Genomic DNA, 17,689 nt, shown 5'->3' on the forward strand with positions numbered 1-17,689 from the left:
CCGGTGTGACGCAGGGAAGACATCGCTTCTGCGCCCAGGTCGCGGACCGTCCGGCCCAAGGCCGCGGACCGTCCGCGCCGTCGCAGAGGGCACTACCAGGCGATCCGGCGACCTGTCGCAGGCCGCCACTACTGTTCACCTTGCGGAGCCGAACCCAAGGTGCCAAGTACCGCCAAGCGATTCATTATAGTGTTTGGTGACCAAAAAGACACCAACATACTTTTGGCGACTCCGCTGGGGACGAGGTTGAAGATCTACAAAATCAGGCTTATATGGCCGATTCTAAAGATCTCAACAGGGCTTCTCCAAACAGCAGCACAAGGCTGACTAATTTATCGGCCGCTGAGCATAAAAGATTAAAAGATGACATGAAGAAAATAGACGAGAAGGTCCAACGTGCTCAAGGTGGCGGATAAATGGTTCCTCTCGCACTTCAGGGTGGATTGCCACCAGAAGACCGTCCAAGAAAGGGAAATATACGCCGATTATATGTCATCTGTGCTGCAACAGCTCCCCACAATAGGTGATGCCAGGTCAGTCGATGATATTCCATCTATTAAAATTTCTTTTGATAATCGGATTAAAAGTATCACAGAGGATATAGAAAGGATGGCACATGCATTGGGAAAAACTCACATGCCTAGTTTTTTATCACATAAATTAGGCGCCAAAACAATTGCGCCAAACACATCGGCAACAAATAGGTTTCCCCAGCCATACTCTGGTATGCCGATGGACTCATATCCAGGACGACCGTCACCACCATCTTCGCTAAATGGTGTGTCAACTCTGAGCGCGGCCGGACCGTCCGCACACAATAGCGGACCGTCCGGCCCTCCGTCAGACCGTCCGGCACCCTACGCCGGACAGTCCGGAGTTACACAGAGCCCACCACAAGGGTCACAGGTGTTGCCTGACGTGACCGGACAGTCCGAGGATAGTACCGGACCGTCCGATCCACCCGCAGACCGTCCGACTGTGCAGGTCGGACCATCCGGAGCACCAGAAGTCACCTGTGATCCGCCTAGTGCGGAAGGCCGACATAAATATAATCGACCACCCAAGCCCCAAGAACTAAAAAAGTCACATGTCCCTGAGCTTGTTTGGCCCACTAAGGCCAAACCTTCTGTTCGCTCTCACCCGCACTCGACACAAAAGGAAAAAGTTAAGTTCACATTTAATATTACTAAATGTGATAAAATATTTGATGAGTTGCTTAAACATGGTAATATTAAATTGTCACATATAATTCCTCCGGTTGAACAATTAAAAGGGCGCGTTTATTGCAAATGGCATGGCTCCTTTCTCCACAACACCAATGATTGTGTCGTCTTCCGTCGGCAAATACAATCTGCTATAAATGAAGGCCGGTTGAGGTTTCAAAAAGAGGTGAAAATTGACAGACCACCTGTTCCTGTCACCACATTAGAGCCAACGAGCAAAAAGGCCATAATTCGGCCTTGTGCGGCCGATAAAAGTAAAAATAAAAATATCGTCATTGGTGATAATCGCACACCAAATATGTCACGCAGAATGGTTACTCTGAAGGCTCCGGACAAAAGAAAGACCGGAGGCACCGGGAGGCAAGCACGATTGGACACCCGATCACGGTCACCTGTCCATCATACGCTGGACGATCCGAGTACTAAGGCCGAACAGTCCGAGACAGGCGCGGATAGTCCGGCTATGATGGCCGGACGGTCCGCAGATGGTCAGAAGCAGCAACCTCAGACCATTGGACCACAACGTTCCAACACAAGTGTTAGGAAACAAAACACTACTAAGACGTCTGGACGACTCAGTAGAGTCAGCCCTACTTTTGGTCAGTTGCTTGCCAAATATATGAAGAAAGTCGTTCCACACAACCGGCCAATAAAACAAACGAAGTCAAAAGGGCGACCTGTGCGAAAGCAAAAGCCGACTAAACGGACCCAAATGGTAGCACAACCAAGATCGCATTGTCATCCTCCTCCAGGGATAGCATGGTGCGTCCCGTTCTATCCATCGCCAATGTGTTGTCCTGCTCATGTGTGGGGTGGTACGGCGATGAATTCGTATTACTGGCCCAATCCGTTTGCTTATTTGGGCTGGGGGGCACCACAAGTTTTTGCCTATTGACAGGTTGATCAGGTAGATATGGCCAAAGAGGATGCGATCCGAAACGGTCTCTGTGCATTAAAGTCCCATCAAGTATTTATATTATCTGATCACAAGAGCCGATGACTTGCATCGAGCTGAGTCCTTACTTCGGGAACAAAACCTCATGAGGTCAATTGTTTCCGAAGTTTTCGCTGATGCTTTTGGTTCGCCAAGCTCCACCAAAAGGCAGGGGGGCATATGTTGGACACCAAAATGAGCGGACGGTCCGGCCCATGGGCACGGACGGTCCGCGTGTCCCGAGATTAGATTAACTCGGATGTTTATCCTTATCTCGTGCGTGGTTATCCATCTAATCACGTGGGAGTTTGTTGGCTATCTCTTAGGAAAAGGTCCAAACCTCCTCCCCTATAAATATAAAAGGGGTACGGCCGATTGAGAACCCCCGAACACATTCCAATCAAACCAATTACCTTATTTACTTTTCCTGCCCTAGGAGTAGATGTAGCATAGTTCTAGTTGTAGCCTTCCGCATATCCACCTCCACCCCTATTCGACTCTACGTCGTCTAGATCCGTCTTGGGTGGCCTGCCGATCCCAAGACGACCCTAGGATCTCACCCCTCCCAGGGAGCAAGATCTAGTTGTCCATCTAAGACCTCTTCCTCGATTTGATCTCTTAATTCCTAGGCGACTCCACGTCGTCTGGGGACGCCCCGGGTGACCTGTCGATCCGGAGCACCTTAAGATCTTTTCCCCCAGGGGACGAGATCTAGATTCCAGCAAGGAGGAGGAAGACGACCCTGTCGCCAGGTCGCGGACCGTCCGGCCCAGAGCTGCGGACCGTCCGGTGTGACGCAGGGAAGACATCGCTCCTGCGCCCAGGTCGCGGACCGTCCGGCCCAAGGCCGCGGACCGTCCGCGCCGTCGCAGAGGGCACTACCAGGCGATCCGGCGACCTGTCGCAGGCCGCCACTACTGTTCACCTTGCGGAGCCGAACCCAAGGTGCCAAGTACTGCCAAACGGTTCATTATAGTGTTTGGTGACCAAAAAGGCACCAACAGTTTGGTGATGGTGATCCCACAGGACAAGATGCTAATTAAACAGGACAACACATAGGAGACAGTGTGTAACAGGATGTGTTTTTAATGCTTCAGTTAGTTTCTGTGTGGCATATCGCATAGGAGACAATCAGCTGAAAACTGAACCTGAAACAAGTTGACAAACTGCTTCACCGACGAGAGGCGGCGCCAGTAGTGCGAGTGCCGGAGGATGGGAGGCTTGTGGAACCACCGGGGGAGCCGGACGTCGATGCATCGTGTGTGGGGCTTCACCGACGAGACTGGAGCTGGATATCTCCTGGAGGAGCGGGGACAGGGAGAAGGGGATCTCGGTGAGAATGATGGCAACACGTCAACAACACCCATACGTTGGCGGTCTCAATTCAACGAGACCCTCGACCGAGATGCCCAATCTGGCGAACACACTCGATGGGAGTGTTATAATCCCAAATTTCTCTGTATTCTAGACCCGTTAGGCTATCCGCACTCATATAACTCTAAATTTCTACTCTAAAAGGAATATTCCGTCCTTGTTAGCAAACTTCTTTACTCTATACCATAAATCTCCGCAGCCATATTTACTCTATATCTCAACTCTATATCAACTACCACATATTATATCATTTCTTTTCCATTCTCTTCCATTCCCCACCCAACTACCACCATTCTCTTCCATTTGCTGCTACCGAATGGTGCTGCTTGTACAGGCTGCTGTCGAATGGTGATGTTGCCTGCCAATTGGTGCGACTGCAAGGTGCTGCTGCAAGGCAATTTTTCTTTTTACAAAAGCAAGTGGCAACCAAGCGGCTGCAATGTGCTGCTGCAAGGCAATTTTTCTTTTTACAAAAGCAAGTACCAACCAAGGCTGCCACAACTTGTCTTTTTACAAAAGCAAGCATAGACCAAGGCTGCCACAACTTGTCTTCTTATAAAAGCAAGCATCTTTGTGCTCACGGGTGCAACATCAGTGACAAAATTTGTAGGGAAGTGGTTGTTCAAAGGAAGTGCACATATCATAATAATGGACAGTGCACATAAAAATGGATAGTGCACATATCATAATAATGTGAGCATATTATTCTGCAATCATAAAAAATGGAAATTGTCCTCACAAATTAATACACACAGTTACAACATGACTGAATTGTGGAAAATTGTCCTCACCAGTACAACAGGATTGAATAATGCAATTGTTCTAACAATTACTACATAATAGCATATGGGAAAATTATTCTAACAGCAACACATGAGAGCCTTATGGGGCATGCCTCCCTTGGCGTCTAGCAGCAAGCTTCGCCATTATGTCCTCCTGCAAAGCTTCATAATACATTCTCAGGGAAGGTGTGCAGGAGTCCAAATTAATACTCAGAATCCTCTCATCCTCCTTCTTCTCCTCCCTGTCATGCTTCTCACGCATGATTCTAACTTTCTCTTGCTCAATATCTAATACCGATTGGTTGTGACTACACATTTCCTGGTACCTTTTCTCATCAATTGTAGCAAGCTGCTGGAATCGCTCGCCTTTGCGCACGCTTTCTTCTTGCATGATATTTATTTTTTGAATGGACAGGTCCTGCATCCTACTAGCGTACTCTGAAGAAGATGTATCACCTGACACCGATTTAGATTTCTTGTTCGCTGCTTTAGCTCTGTCCCTACCAACCGGCCTTTTTCCAGCTGACTTGTCTGCATCACCGTGCACCCTGTTGGAGTCCTCTTCCAAGCCGTCGCCTTCTAGATGAGCTTCAGTCCCAAGTTGTGTTGGGTTACCCCATTTGGGCTCGTCCTTCATACGGCCCCAACAGTGCATGAATCCAAACGCATGCCCTTCAACCTCCGCAAAGTTGGTAGCTGCAAGTGATGTCTGCAAAGACGAAAACAGATTGTATGGGCTTGCTAAAACAATGTCATCGAACAAATATAACTGTTTAGGAAATGGAAGCAACTTACTTTGTCAGCATCTGACATTCCACTGGGATTTTGTCGCAGGGCTTCTGCATAGTAGCCTGCAAATTTTCCAACCTCAGGCTTGATATTATTGGTCCAGCGGCTCTGCAGAGACCTGAGGCTTCTTTCTGAGTTTGCCCCCCTCCGAAAATTATATCGTTCCACCACCCTCTTCCAGAACATGTCTCCTTTTTGGCCGTTACCTATGACAGGATCACAGCTAACTTCCAACCATGCTTTCACCAGGTTTACATCTTCTTGTGGGCTGAAGTTCCCTAACTTAGTCCTTCCTCGTTTCAGGATTGAAGGTACTGAATCCTCTGGATGAAGTACATCTACCTCATCAGCCCCCAGAACCACATTCGCTTGAGTGTGGTCAACTGATACTATGTTAGGTCCAGAAGGAGGAGGAAAGATGCTAACATTATGTGGGGGTGATGGATTGGCTGTGGATACCAGCCACCAGGCTGAGGTTGCATTGGAAACATGTATGGGTTCCAGGCAGGTGGAGGAGGGGGCTGGTATGGGTTCCAACCAGCTTGACCTTGCGGCTGTGAGCTATCACCCCTGCTGTTGTGTGTGCCATCCATCCTGCGCAATAGGAAATAAATAGGTTATTCAACACCTGTTTGATATAATTGTTAAAAAAATGAAAGCTGGTCCTGACAAATGATACAGGCATATAATTTATTAACTTTATATTCAAAACCTAAAGCCTGCCTGAGCTTCTCAGAGTCATTTGAAAAATGATCAACTGAGGAAAGCACACTGTCAATGGCATCGCTCAATTCTTACTATAATAATGATGTGTTACCTCCTAAGGTATTTGTCAAAACAATAATTTTGAAAGACATTCGTGTTGGTACTTTGTCAAATCTATAAATTTAGAAATTAGGATCACATTCGTTCCTGTTGGTGTTCACAGCCCAAGTTATATAGTTCAAAAATTACCTACAGGATCACATTATTAATTCACATAGGGAACAAGCAAGACCCATGAATAAGGCATATCGACAAGTGCAGTGGCGGACGCAAGATAAAATTATAGGTGGGGCGATATTATAAAAGCTAAATCACCAGACTAGATCACAACTCACAAGATAAAACTAGTTTTATGATGACAATATGGAGGCTAAGTAATAATATTAGAAATGTTTTATAATAACATGCATACCGAAATTTCTCTCTTAATTTGCAGTGCGACACCAAAATCACCAACAAAAATCCAATCTACAATTAGAAAAGATGTAGATTAGATGAACATCAATACAAGAAAAGTACATTGACGAAAATAGTGCAGTGAATATACCACTAAGTTGTCAATCTTGTAGTTGTGACTCGAGGCAATTGCATTCTTCTAGTTTTAAGACGCTGGAATCTTCTAGTAATAATCTCATCATCAAGGGATTTGAATATCTCTTTCTCCGTATAGCAAACCATCAAATCATTCATCCAATCATCTTCAATTTTGTTACGCAATTCTCTCTTAATGATGTTCATTGCCGAAAATATTCTCTCAACACTTGCTGTTGAGACGGGTAATAACAAGGTCAACTCAATTAGCTTGAAAACCAAAGGGAACACAAGATGCTTTTTAGTTTCAACCATCTTCATAGATAGAGATGCAATATCTTCACAAGTACCAAAAGCGGCATGCCTTCGCACGTGGACAATGTATGTCTCAAGTTGCTCTCTTAACATTGCACATTCAATAACTGAAAAATACTTATCATATAGAGTACCAAGTCGAACAAGTTTCTCTATATCAAAACTGCAAAATAAGTTCTTTGGATCGAGGCAAGAAAAGCAAACAAGCAACTCGCTAGAAACTTCATTAAATCGATGGCATAACTCAGTGTTGATTTTATCAAGAACAACAAAGAATATCTCGGTGCGGTAGTAGTGAAGGTTTGTGATTGTGAAGCCATCTCGCCTTGAACGACCTCTAATAGGCACTTCTTCATCCATATCTACCACAGGAATACCCTTTTGAGCACATAATTCTTTCACGCTTTGAAAGAATGACTCCCAACCACTATCTGTCCTCATTGTAGCCATTCGGGTTTTCACAACATCAAGTAACTCCATAGCATGAACAATGTTGGCATTCTTCCTTTGCAAGGTTTGAGAGAGCTCATTTGTGATTGCAAGCATTTTCAACATCAATTTTAAAATGAAAACAAATTTGAAGCTCTCCATTTTTTCAATCAACCCCGCTGCCTGTGTTGGTACACGACCATCTTCATGCACAATGGTAAGAACATGCAATACTCAGTCCCACATTGTCTCTAATCGAAGCAATGTTAAATAATGTGAACCCCATCTTGTGTCACCAGGTCTAGCAAGGTTAGTTTCTTGATTCACACCTCTACCAGATAAAATTTCACCCCTTTCTAGTTTTTCTAAAATATTCTGGTGGTGTTTTTCTTTTAGAGCATCCCTTCTCTTGCAAGATGAGCTTGTGGTGGTGACAATTAAGTGAATGTACTCAAAGAAGTCATGAACCGATTGGCAACATGCACTACTAGCAATAGAAACCACCACAAGTTGGAGTTGATGTGCAAAACAATGAACATAATAGGCATGTGGATTAATATCAAGTATCTTTCTTTGTAAGCCATTAAATTCACCTCGCATATTCGATGCTCCATCATATCCTTGCCCCCTTATCTTGGATATAGATAATCCATGGTGATCAAGAAGGCCAAAAATAGCTTCCTTCAAGGCATCTGATGTAGTATCCTTGACATGCTTGAGGGCAAGAAACCGTTCCATCACATGGCCTTGATTATTCACATATCTATCTTACAAAAATAATTAGTTAGCTAGGCAACACAACATGAAAATAAAATATGAAACTACAATATGCAAATAAAATATGAAAGTACTATGTGGTGTCCTGTGGTGTGGGGCGATGTCGCGATGACGCGATCGGCGATGCCGCGGTGGGATGCAGGCGGCCGGCGGCGGCAGGCGGCCAACACAAGACGTGACGAAAGAGCTGAGATTCTGGCCTCCTGGGTGAACAACGAATGGGCCAATGGGGCATGGGCCGTGACCGGATGGACGCTGGAACGAAATGGACCTGAGACTCCTGCTCCCTCTAATCTAATCCTATATGGTATTATGAATATTACAAAAATTGATGTGGGGCCATGGCCCACATTGCCCACACTGTAGATCCGCCTCTGGACAGGTGTATATATCAAGAAATCGTTAGACACATTGTTAGCCTATAAATAAGTATTTCAGAGTTCACACACATACATATATATTTGAATCTCATTCAAAACAAGTTCACAAACAATGAATCTCATTCAAAACAAGATCTACTGGATTCATAAATTACCTAAATCGACGAAATGGACGAGCAGACCGCGCGGTGGAACTCTCCTCCGATGATGCCTCTACCTCCTTCGAACGTCGTCGCTTGCGGTTCCCCTTTGCGCTTCCCTGAGCAGATCCGACTTCTTCCTCTCCTCCCCCAACCTCCAAGCCTCCGGATCTGGGGGACGACTTTGCTTGCTCCAGGTTGCCGCGTCGGGGTCCGGTACCGCCTCCGCCTCCGGATCCAGGCTTGCCGCGCCTCCGGATCCAGGCTCGCCGCGCCCGCCTCCGCCTCCGGATCCACTCGCCGCGCCCGCCTCCGCCTCCGGATCCAGGCTCGCTGCGCCCGCCTCCGCCTCGTCCGGCGTGCTTCCCGGCTCCCCCGCTTCAGTCTCGCCTAGATGCGTCGCCCGAGCCTATGCCTGCCTCGCCTGCGCCTGCTCGTTGCCCGGGCGACGGAGCACGTCCCTGCCTCGTGCGCTCGGAGCACGTCCCTGCCTCGCGTGCCGCCGACCAGCCGCGGGCGAGGGAGCAAAACGCCGGCGCTCGGACGGAAGGCGCGTGCGCGTGCGGTAGTTTGCGCCGAGGAGAGGAGAGCGAGATAGAGTTATGCCAGATATAGCGTTCACTCTTACGCTGCATAGGGTAGCTCATCCTGTCTCCCGCTGCGGCAAAAATTTCTACGCTAAAGGATAGCGTTCGCGTGTCCAGTAGCGAGTGCGGCTAGCCTTATTACGCAGGACATGGGTTGGGACAGAAGAATTGCACTGGATTGCAGCAGACCAGCTCCCACATTCCCAATCCCACCGCCTCGTCAGCAGCGCGTACGAAGAACCCCACGACCCACGTTCTTTTCTTCCTCTTTTCGCTGCCATTTCCTCCCCCACCACACCAGGGCCCAGGCCACCGCCGCCTTCATCCCCTATCCGCGTACCGCCCCCCGGGCGATCGATCGAACGCGGCTAGCCTCGCCGCCGACCCGTCGAGGCAGCCATGGCGGAGATCGCCGAACGGGCCGTCGCGGGCGAGGTGCCGGAGGAGCCGCGGCCGCCGCACGGGGAGGAGGACGACGAAGGGGAGGAGGAGGGGGACGTGTGCCGGATCTGCCGTAACCATGGCGACGAGGATCACCCACTGCGGTACCCGTGCGCCTGCAGCGGCAGCATCAAGTTCGTGCACCAGGACTGCCTCCTCCAGTGGCTCGACCATAGCAACTCGCGCCAGTGCGAGGTAAAACCGCCTCCGTCCCTGCCCTCACCCCGCGGATGGATACGCCGCTGGGTCGTTGCTTTAGGGATTGGTTAGTTCGACTGCGTGGTCGAATCGATCGGCTGAATGTTGAGCTGGTGCTATTGGTGCTGTTTCTCTGCTTTGACATTATATTTGGGTCAAAATAGGGGATTAGGGTTGAAAATCATGACAATTGGATGCTTCTGATGATTATTCGGGTAGCAAAGGAATTTTCATAATGCTCTGATGCTGTTGTGGTTTCGGAGTATTTTCAGAGGCATAAAAATCTTTAATCTGTAGAGTCTGCCTGTGCTTCTTAGCAGTGAAACTATTCACTTGGTATTGATGACTGGTTTGCAGTTTCAGTTGCCTTGTCTTCTCGTAGGACCCCTTTGTAACAAGGGGAGAATAGATGAATTCTAGAGGATTGGAATCATTAGAAAGAACCCCCTATTGTATAATTCATTTGAGTGCAGATTTAGCTTAGTGCACTCGTTAGCTAAAATACCATGTTGCAATGTTTAAAAGATGGTCACAAAAACCATGTATATAGTACACATAAAGTTAAGAATAGCTATAATATTTCAGTTTGAAATTCATCATAGATGTAGAGAAGCAAAATAGACAAGCAGTCAACCTGGCACTGTCCATCATGTGCTGACAGTCAGTCAGTCACACTTCTGTTTTTTTAATCTCAATACTAAAGATGAATTTCAAACTGAATTGTTACGGCTTTAGGTGAACTTAATGATTTTTGTGATGATTTTTTAAACATTGCAACATGGTATTTTAGCTAAAGAGGGCGCCATATAATTTTCCAATTCATTTTGTTAGTCTATGGCAAATGACTGAACAAGTGTTTGTTGGGGGTTCCTAGCACAACTCAATGGCTGGGTGGTAATGGCTTGTATTGCAAAGCAAAAATAAACTCATGATGACGATGCGTGTGTCTTGTTTGTCTTAACTTCATTTTCTCTAGATAATTTCTGATTTATGCATATGCTCAGTGCAGGTCTGTAAACATGCATTCTCCTTCTCACCCGTGTACGCTGATAATGCTCCGACAAGACTTCCTTTCCAGGAACTGATGGTTGGTGTTGGAATGAAAGCATGCCATGTGTTTCAGTTCATCCTTCGGCTTGCCTTTGTTCTCTCAGTTTGGCTCATGATTATCCCATTCATAACCTATTGGATATGGCGGTTAACATTTGTGAGAAGTCTCAGTGAAGCTCAAAGGCTGTTCCTCAGTCACATCAGCGCTCAGTTGATCCTTAGTGATTGCCTTCATGGGTTCCTTCTCTCAGCTATCATTGTCCTTATATTTCTTGGAGCCACCTCATTACGAGACTACATAAGGCATTTGCGTGAACTTGGTGGACACGATGCTGAGAGGGATGATGGTGGGCGTGAAAGGCATGGTGCTCGGGCTGTTAGGAGGCTAGCTGGTCCTAATAATAGGGTTCCTGCAGATGGAAATGTTGATGAATTAGCAGAAGCCCAAGGAATCGGTGCTGGTGAACTTCTGAGGAGAAATGCTGAAAATGTTGCTGCTCGATTAGAACGACTTGAGGCTCAGGTTGAGCAGATGCTTGATGGTCTAGATGATGCAGATGGTGCAGAGGACGTTCCTTTTGATGAACTTGTTGGTATGCAAGGCCCTGTCTTCCACTTGGTTGAGAACGCAATAACAGTGAGCACTATTTTTTTTCTACAATCCTTTTTTAGATCTACATGTGTCGGCATAACTGTTTTAATTTTGAGAATTGTGTTGCCATGCTACCACAAAACATCGAGAACTCTACTCCCTTAGTTCCAAATTATAGTCATTTTTGTTTTGTCCTAAGTCAAACTTCTATTTTATAACTTTGACCAAGTTTGTAGAAATATATGTTACCATCTACAGACTACAACACCAAATAAATACACCATAAAGGCATTTCATTGTGGATCTAATGAAAGTAGTTCGATGTTTTATATGTTGGTTCATTTTTTTTTCTAAAAGTTTGGTCGAAGTTAGAGAAATTTTGACTAGAGAATACTATAACAACAACATTTGGAATGGACAAAGTGATCATTATGGTCAGTTTAGTGATAGGGAATCTTACTTGTAGGGCCCTTTGAAATAGAGTTTCAAGAAGCTTTAATGCTGAATATCATATTGTTGATAATCTTAAGATCATTTGACTAAGTTTTGGTTTTATAAAAAAGATCATATAAAATACGAATTATGCAATGAAAGTAGTTGGCATGAGAGCAGCTTGATACCAATTCCAAAATTTCAACAACATCTACAATCCAGTTTTTAATAATGCAAGCCCTTACACATTTTCTCTTGGTGATGGATGGGGTCATAAGGGGATATCCCTTGGCGTATGTTTTTTTGCGAACGACATAGTGTTAGTTGATGAAAGCTAGGCAGGAGTAAATAGAAAACTAGAGTTGTGGCAAGAGACTCTAGAGTACAAAGGTTTTAGGCTCAGTAGAACTAAAACTGAGTATATGAGATGTGACTTCACACTATTACACATGAGGAAGGAGATGTTAGTTTGGAAGGTCAGATAGTACCCAGGAAGGATACCTTTCGGTATTTAGAATCAATGTTCCAGAGAAATTAGGATATTGATGAAGATGTTAGCCATAGAATGAAAGCAGGGTGGATGGAGTGGCGTCAAGCATCTGGTGTTCTATGTGATAAAAGGCAAGTTCTATAGCATGACGATTAGACCTGCTATGTTGTATGGTGTAGAATGTTGGTCTAAAAAGACATGTTCAACAAATAAGTTTTGCAAAAATATGCATGTTGTGTTGCATTTGTGGCCATACAAGAAGGGATTGAGTCCGGAACGATGATATTCTTGATAGGCTAGGGACAACACCAATTGAAGAAAAACTTATCCAATACTGGTTGAGATGGTTTAGACATGTCCAACGGAGATTTCTAGAGGCACCTGTGCGTAGTAGGATCCCAAGGTGCGATAGCAATAGGAAGAGAGAGGCAGGGGAAAACGGAAGTTTACATGAAAAGATGTTGTACAAGGAGAGTTGAGAGGATGGAATATACCTAAAGATTCAGCTTTGAATAAGAGTGCATGGAAAACAACTTGCTTGGGACCAAAAGGCTTTGTTTTTGTGGTTTCACATGACAATTTTGATACACCGTATCATCAGATTCATAGTTGGATGTAGTAATGTACTTTCATATGGTTATTACCATATTTTTTTATTATATTATTTTTTGCCTCTAAATCACATGTTCTTTTTTAACCTTTATTATAGTCACGTCTGTTATACATCAAAACACATACATGAATTCTTTTTTTTCCAGGTTTTGGCCAGCAATGCTATATTCCTCATTGTTGTGATCTTTGTTCCATTCTCATTGGGAAGGATTATCCTGTACTATCTATCCTGGTTTTTCTCTTCGGCTTCTACTCCTATGCTGGCAAAAGTGATGCCCTTCACAGAAACAGCTATTTCTATAGCTAATGATACATTAAAGAGCGCACTTAATGTTGTGAAGAATTTTTCTTCTGACAGTAATAATGAAGGTGTTATCGGGCATGTGATTGAGGTTGTTACTCAATCCTTGAAGATAAATGCCACTGGACTTAGTGTAATTCAAGGCACTGGGAAGAACAGTCTGATGAAAGGAACAACAATTGCCTCATCTTATCTTTCAGATCTGACAACTCTTGCTGTTGGATACATGTTCATCTTCTGTCTTGTGTTTTTGTATATTGGATCACTGGCTTTACTTCGATATGCCAGGGGAGAACGTTTTACCATTGGAAGACTCTACGGTATAGCTACTATATTAGAGGCCATCCCTTCTCTATGCAGACAGTTCTTTGCTGGAATGAAGCACCTTATGACTATGGTCAAAGTTGCATTCCTTCTGGTCATTGAGCTTGGTGTATTTCCTCTTATGTGTGGTTGGTGGCTTGATGTTTGCACTCTAAAGATGCTGGGCACAACAATTGCGCAGAGAGTTGAATTCTTTACAATGTCACCCTTGGCGAGCTCATCTATCCATTGGCTAGTTGGTATTGTGTATATGCTTCAAATAAGCATATTTGTGAGCCTTCTTCGAGGGGTATTGCTCAGCCACTTGATATTTCGAGAAACAGCACTCAAACATTTAAATTCCCTTATGTCCTGTCCATCTCACTTTCTTTTAACCTTATTGTTATAGGTGCTGCGCAATGGAGTTCTTTATTTTCTGCGGGACCCTGCTGATCCAAATTACAATCCATTTAGGGATTTGATTGATGACCCTGTGCATAAACATGCCCGACGAGTTCTTTTGTCAGTTGCAGTGTATGGAAGTTTGATTGTGATGTTAGTCTTCTTACCTGTAAAAGTGGCCATGAGAGTAGCTCCTTCAATGTTTCCTCTGGACATAACGTGAGTTAGCTTACCCAGCATATATTCTGCTTTTTTTAGTTATTTGGAATTCCAAATCCTAAGTGTTTGTCCCTTCTGTGGAATTGCAGCATATTTGACCCATTCACTGAGATTCCAGTTGATGTTCTTCTGTTCCAAATATGCATCCCATTCGCTATTGAACATTTCAAGCCTCGTGCAACCATTAAAGCTCTTTTACATCATTGGTTTTCTGTGGTTGGTTGGGGCCTTGGCTTAACCGATTTCTTACTGCCAAAATCTGAAGAAAACGGTGGGCAGGAAAATTTGAATGCAAGGGCAGAAAGAAGAGACAGAGGACATGGTGGGAGGGAAATGGTCGCCCCACAGGTTGAACAACTCATGATACAACATGTTGCCGCAGAAGATAATGGCAGGGGGGATTCAAATGAAGCCAATGATGTAACTGAGGACTCTGATGTAGATGACCAGGGAGACTCTGAGTAAGTATAATCTCTAGATTTTGTTGGAAAGGAGTACCTATAGCTTATCTTTCTACATATTTTGAAACTACATAGATTTTACACTATCGAAATAACCGAACAGCTTTGAAAACAAAACTGAGTTCAGTTAGAAAAAAAAACTGAAAACAAGTGTCCCAATATTCTTACTGGTTTTCTAAATCAAACCTGTCACATAGACTATAGGGTTTTTTAAGCTGGTGTCCTCATTTTTACCCTTAGTCGTGTTTTTTTGCTCACTTTTGCCCTCATTTTTACCCTTAGTCGTGTTTTTTTCTCACTTTTGCTCAGAAGGGCAAAAGTGAGCAACAAAATACGACTAAGGGTAAAAATGAGGACACCAGCAAAACTGAGGGCATCAGCTTAAAAAACCCTAGATTATATATCAACATAACTGAGTAATGATCCGTGTTTGCAACAAATACTCAAGAGTATGACATTCTGAACATATTTCACTGAGTATATCAACATAAACTATGGTTAGTTATTTATGCTCTTCCATCTTTTAAGGTATGGCTTTGTGCTTCGGATCGTGCTCTTGCTTGTACTGGCATGGATGACATTACTAATATTCAATGCTGGAATGATAGTTTTTCCTATCTCACTTGGCCGTCTGGTTTTTGAGGCTGTTCCCCGCCTGCCAATCACACATGGCATCAAGTGCAATGGTAATTTGCATGTGATTCTACCTGAATTGGTGTTATATAAATTTAACTTGCTATGTTTATGAATGACAAGATCAGTCATATAACACATTTGCTGACACCTTTTGGAACTATCAGATCTGTTCTCCTTTAGCATTGGGTGCTATATTCTCTGGAGTGTGGCAGCTGGGACCAGATATGCGATTGATTACATCACATCACGACAGCTGGGGTTTTTGGTACAACAGATCTGCAAGTGGTGCTCAATTGTTTTGAAGAGCTCTGTTCTCTTGTCGATATGGGTAATTCTTTTACGCTGCATTTCTACTGTTTGAACTGTCCCCTTTTTGAACCCGGGGGGGGGGGGGGGGGGGGATCTGGTAGTACTACGCTTTCTGAGTGCCTCTTTTATGGACCTAACCAAGTAACCAGTAGTGTTAATCTTTTCTTTCAGATCTTTGTTATTCCTGTGCTGATTGGACTCCTTTTTGAGCTGCTGGTCATCGTACCCATGAGGGTGCCTATTGATGAGAGCCCTGTCTTCCTATTGTATCAGGATTGGGCTCTGGGGTTAATATTCTTGAAAATATGGACTAGACTGGTAAGTTTATAGATATCTGATTCTTGTGTCCTCACTATTCATTTCCCAGCTACTTATCAATCTTATTCTATAGGTTAGTTACCTATTTGGATATTTGCATTAAAATAGGATTGAGTAGATTGACCAACCTACTATGAGACTTTCCAGGTTATGTTGGATCAGATGGCACCTTTGGTTGATGAAAGCTGGAGGTCAAAGTTTGAGAGAGTTAGAGACGATGGCTTCTCCCGTTTAAAGGGTCTGTGGGTCCTCCATGAAATTATAATGCCGATCGTGACCAAGCTCCTTACTGCTCTCTGTGTCCCATACGTCCTTGCAAGGGGCATCTTCCCGTTGCTGGGTTACCCACTCATCGTGAACTCAGCGGTGTACCGGTTTGCCTGGCTTGGAAGCCTGATCTTCAGCGCCCTCTTCTTTTGGGGCAAGAGATTTCATGTCTGGTTCACCAACCTCCACAACTCTATCAGGGATGACCGCTATCTGATTGGGCGGAGGCTGCACAACTTTGGCGAGGACTCACACTCACCTGAGCGGAGTGAATCTGGAGCAAGTATAGGGTCAGATGATCAGGACAGAGATATTGTACTGCGAGATCAGGAAGAGGAAGTGGGGTTGAGGATGAGGCGCAATAATATGCATGCAAACCAACAACCTAGGTTTGCTTTATAAGTAGGAAGTAGTTTTGGACAAAGAGCTCATAACCATGGTATAAGCTTCGGTCTGCAGGTTCTGCTTGTGCTTTGTAATGGGCGTTGTAGAGTGAGTTTATGTGTTAGTGATAGGAAATAGTCTAAGGACTGTTCTACGATAAAGCCTGGAGAAAGCTGAAGTGGCTGGTGATTACAAAACTGGTGGCAACTCCCATTCCTGTGGTAGTCCTGGCTAACTGTAAATATCGTTTGACAGAGCATTACCATGCCAACTCAATCTGTTGTGATCCTCTTGTAATGACTAGTGAGTTAAGGTGAACTGTTGGGTAGATACGAGATACTAGATTATTATCGCGTTCACTCTTTTTTTTTTGGGTCCCATCTTTGTTTTTTTAGAAACTGCAATTGCATTCTGTTTATATCATGGAGCATCTAGCGGCTTGAAATGAACAAGAACAAGATGCATGGGCAGTGGGCAGTATTGGTTGTGGGTAACTGAAAGCAGGGAAAAGTTCCTGATGAATAAGGGCTATTTTGGAAACTTAATTTTTCTAAGGGTTTTCTATTTTATCAAGAGAAATTAGTTTATTTTTTCTTGGGAAAATAAAAATCCCTTCAAAAAATGAAGTTTCCAAACTTGTCCAAAGCTCAAAAATAATTTGTTTGTTTTGTCAGTGGAAGAAGTTTTGGTGAGAAGGGAAACGTTGACTTTAGAGCTCAAGTACCTCCTACCAAACACTTTTTTACAGAAATGGTTGGTAATTGAGTGAGAATTGTATTGAGCTGAAAATATGAATACTTCCTTAGTCTCAAATTAAAATCTATTTTAACTTTTTACCGAATTCATACAATTATATATATATATATATATATATATATATATATATATATATATATACTAGGTGAGTGCATGTGCGTTGTAATGGAGACAATAATACCACGGTAACTTGTTGTCGGCGTCTCGAGACCGGGGGGTCCCTAAGCCGACGAGTGAGTGTGCCGCGTGCCCCAGCCCAGATGGGTCGAGCGCGTGGGCGAGCGCGAATGGGGGAAGCGAGGTGGCCGGAGACGGGCGTGAGAGAGGTGGAAATCCCGCGGCCTTCGTGTTCGTCCCGCGCCCAGGTCGGGTGCGCTTGCAGTAGGGGGTTACAAGCGTCCACGCGGGTGAGGGAAGCGAGCGGCCCCAAGAGAGCGCCTGTCCCGTCCTCGTCCCCGCGCGGCCAACCTCCTCTAAGAAGGCCCTGGTCCT

The 17,689-nt window shown here is 44.6% G+C and overlaps 2 protein-coding genes across 4 annotated transcripts; one reads left to right on the forward strand and one right to left on the reverse strand.

Annotated features, from left to right (window-relative positions):
* Window positions 1–4,216: 4,216 nt before the first annotated feature.
* On the reverse strand, window positions 4,217–9,124 carry LOC103629712 (uncharacterized). Of its 2 annotated transcripts, XM_035960096.1 has the most exons (5): window positions 7,736–9,124; window positions 6,415–6,631; window positions 6,280–6,335; window positions 5,109–5,696; window positions 4,217–5,022 (listed from the first exon to the last, which is right to left on the reverse strand). In XM_035960096.1, the coding sequence occupies exons 4-5, from the start codon at window positions 5,286–5,288 to the stop codon at window positions 4,414–4,416; spliced, it is 789 nt and encodes a 262-aa protein (XP_035815989.1). In that variant the 5' UTR covers window positions 5,289–5,696; window positions 6,280–6,335; window positions 6,415–6,631; window positions 7,736–9,124; the 3' UTR covers window positions 4,217–4,413. The 2 variants fall into 2 exon arrangements, with proteins under 2 accessions (XP_035815989.1, XP_035815990.1); XM_035960097.1 differs by lacking the exons at window positions 6,280–6,335; window positions 6,415–6,631 and having other exon boundaries at window positions 4,246–5,022; window positions 8,455–9,054.
* Window positions 9,125–9,152: 28 nt separating this feature from the next.
* Window positions 9,153–16,859, forward strand: LOC100501213 (probable E3 ubiquitin ligase SUD1). 2 transcript variants are annotated; one of them, XM_008650826.3, is made up of 9 exons: window positions 9,153–9,662; window positions 10,675–11,352; window positions 12,988–13,755; window positions 13,855–14,066; window positions 14,156–14,527; window positions 15,056–15,213; window positions 15,328–15,491; window positions 15,644–15,790; window positions 15,938–16,859. In XM_008650826.3, exons 1-9 carry the CDS (start codon window positions 9,426–9,428, stop codon window positions 16,457–16,459), a joined length of 3,258 nt encoding a protein of 1,085 aa, XP_008649048.1. In that variant the 5' UTR covers window positions 9,153–9,425; the 3' UTR covers window positions 16,460–16,859. The 2 variants fall into 2 exon arrangements, with proteins under 2 accessions (XP_008649048.1, XP_020394961.1); XM_020539372.3 differs by having other exon boundaries at window positions 9,197–9,662; window positions 10,670–11,352.
* The last annotated feature ends 830 nt before the right edge of the window (window positions 16,860–17,689 follow it).

The sequence above is a fragment of the Zea mays genome, chromosome 6 (genome assembly GCF_902167145.1).
Source record: "Zea mays cultivar B73 chromosome 6, Zm-B73-REFERENCE-NAM-5.0, whole genome shotgun sequence".
NCBI lineage: Eukaryota > Viridiplantae > Streptophyta > Magnoliopsida > Poales > Poaceae > Zea > Zea mays.

Bases quoted from the DNA above. Each gene is read 5' to 3' on its own strand.
- LOC100501213 (XM_008650826.3), top strand. From the start codon at position 9,426: ATGGCGGAGATCGCCGAACGGGCCGTCGCGGGCGAGGTGCCGGAGGAG. The intron at 14,528-15,055 runs GTAAGTATAATC...CCATCTTTTAAG, and splicing joins GATGACCAGGGAGACTCTGA to GTATGGCTTTGTGCTTCGGA. The intron at 15,492-15,643 runs GTAATTCTTTTA...CTTTTCTTTCAG, and splicing joins CTGTTCTCTTGTCGATATGG to ATCTTTGTTATTCCTGTGCT.
- LOC103629712 (XM_035960096.1), bottom strand. From the start codon at position 5,288: ATGTTCTGGAAGAGGGTGGTGGAACGATATAATTTTCGGAGGGGGGCA. The intron at 5,023-5,108 runs GTAAGTTGCTTC...TCGTCTTTGCAG, and splicing joins GAATGTCAGATGCTGACAAA to ACATCACTTGCAGCTACCAA.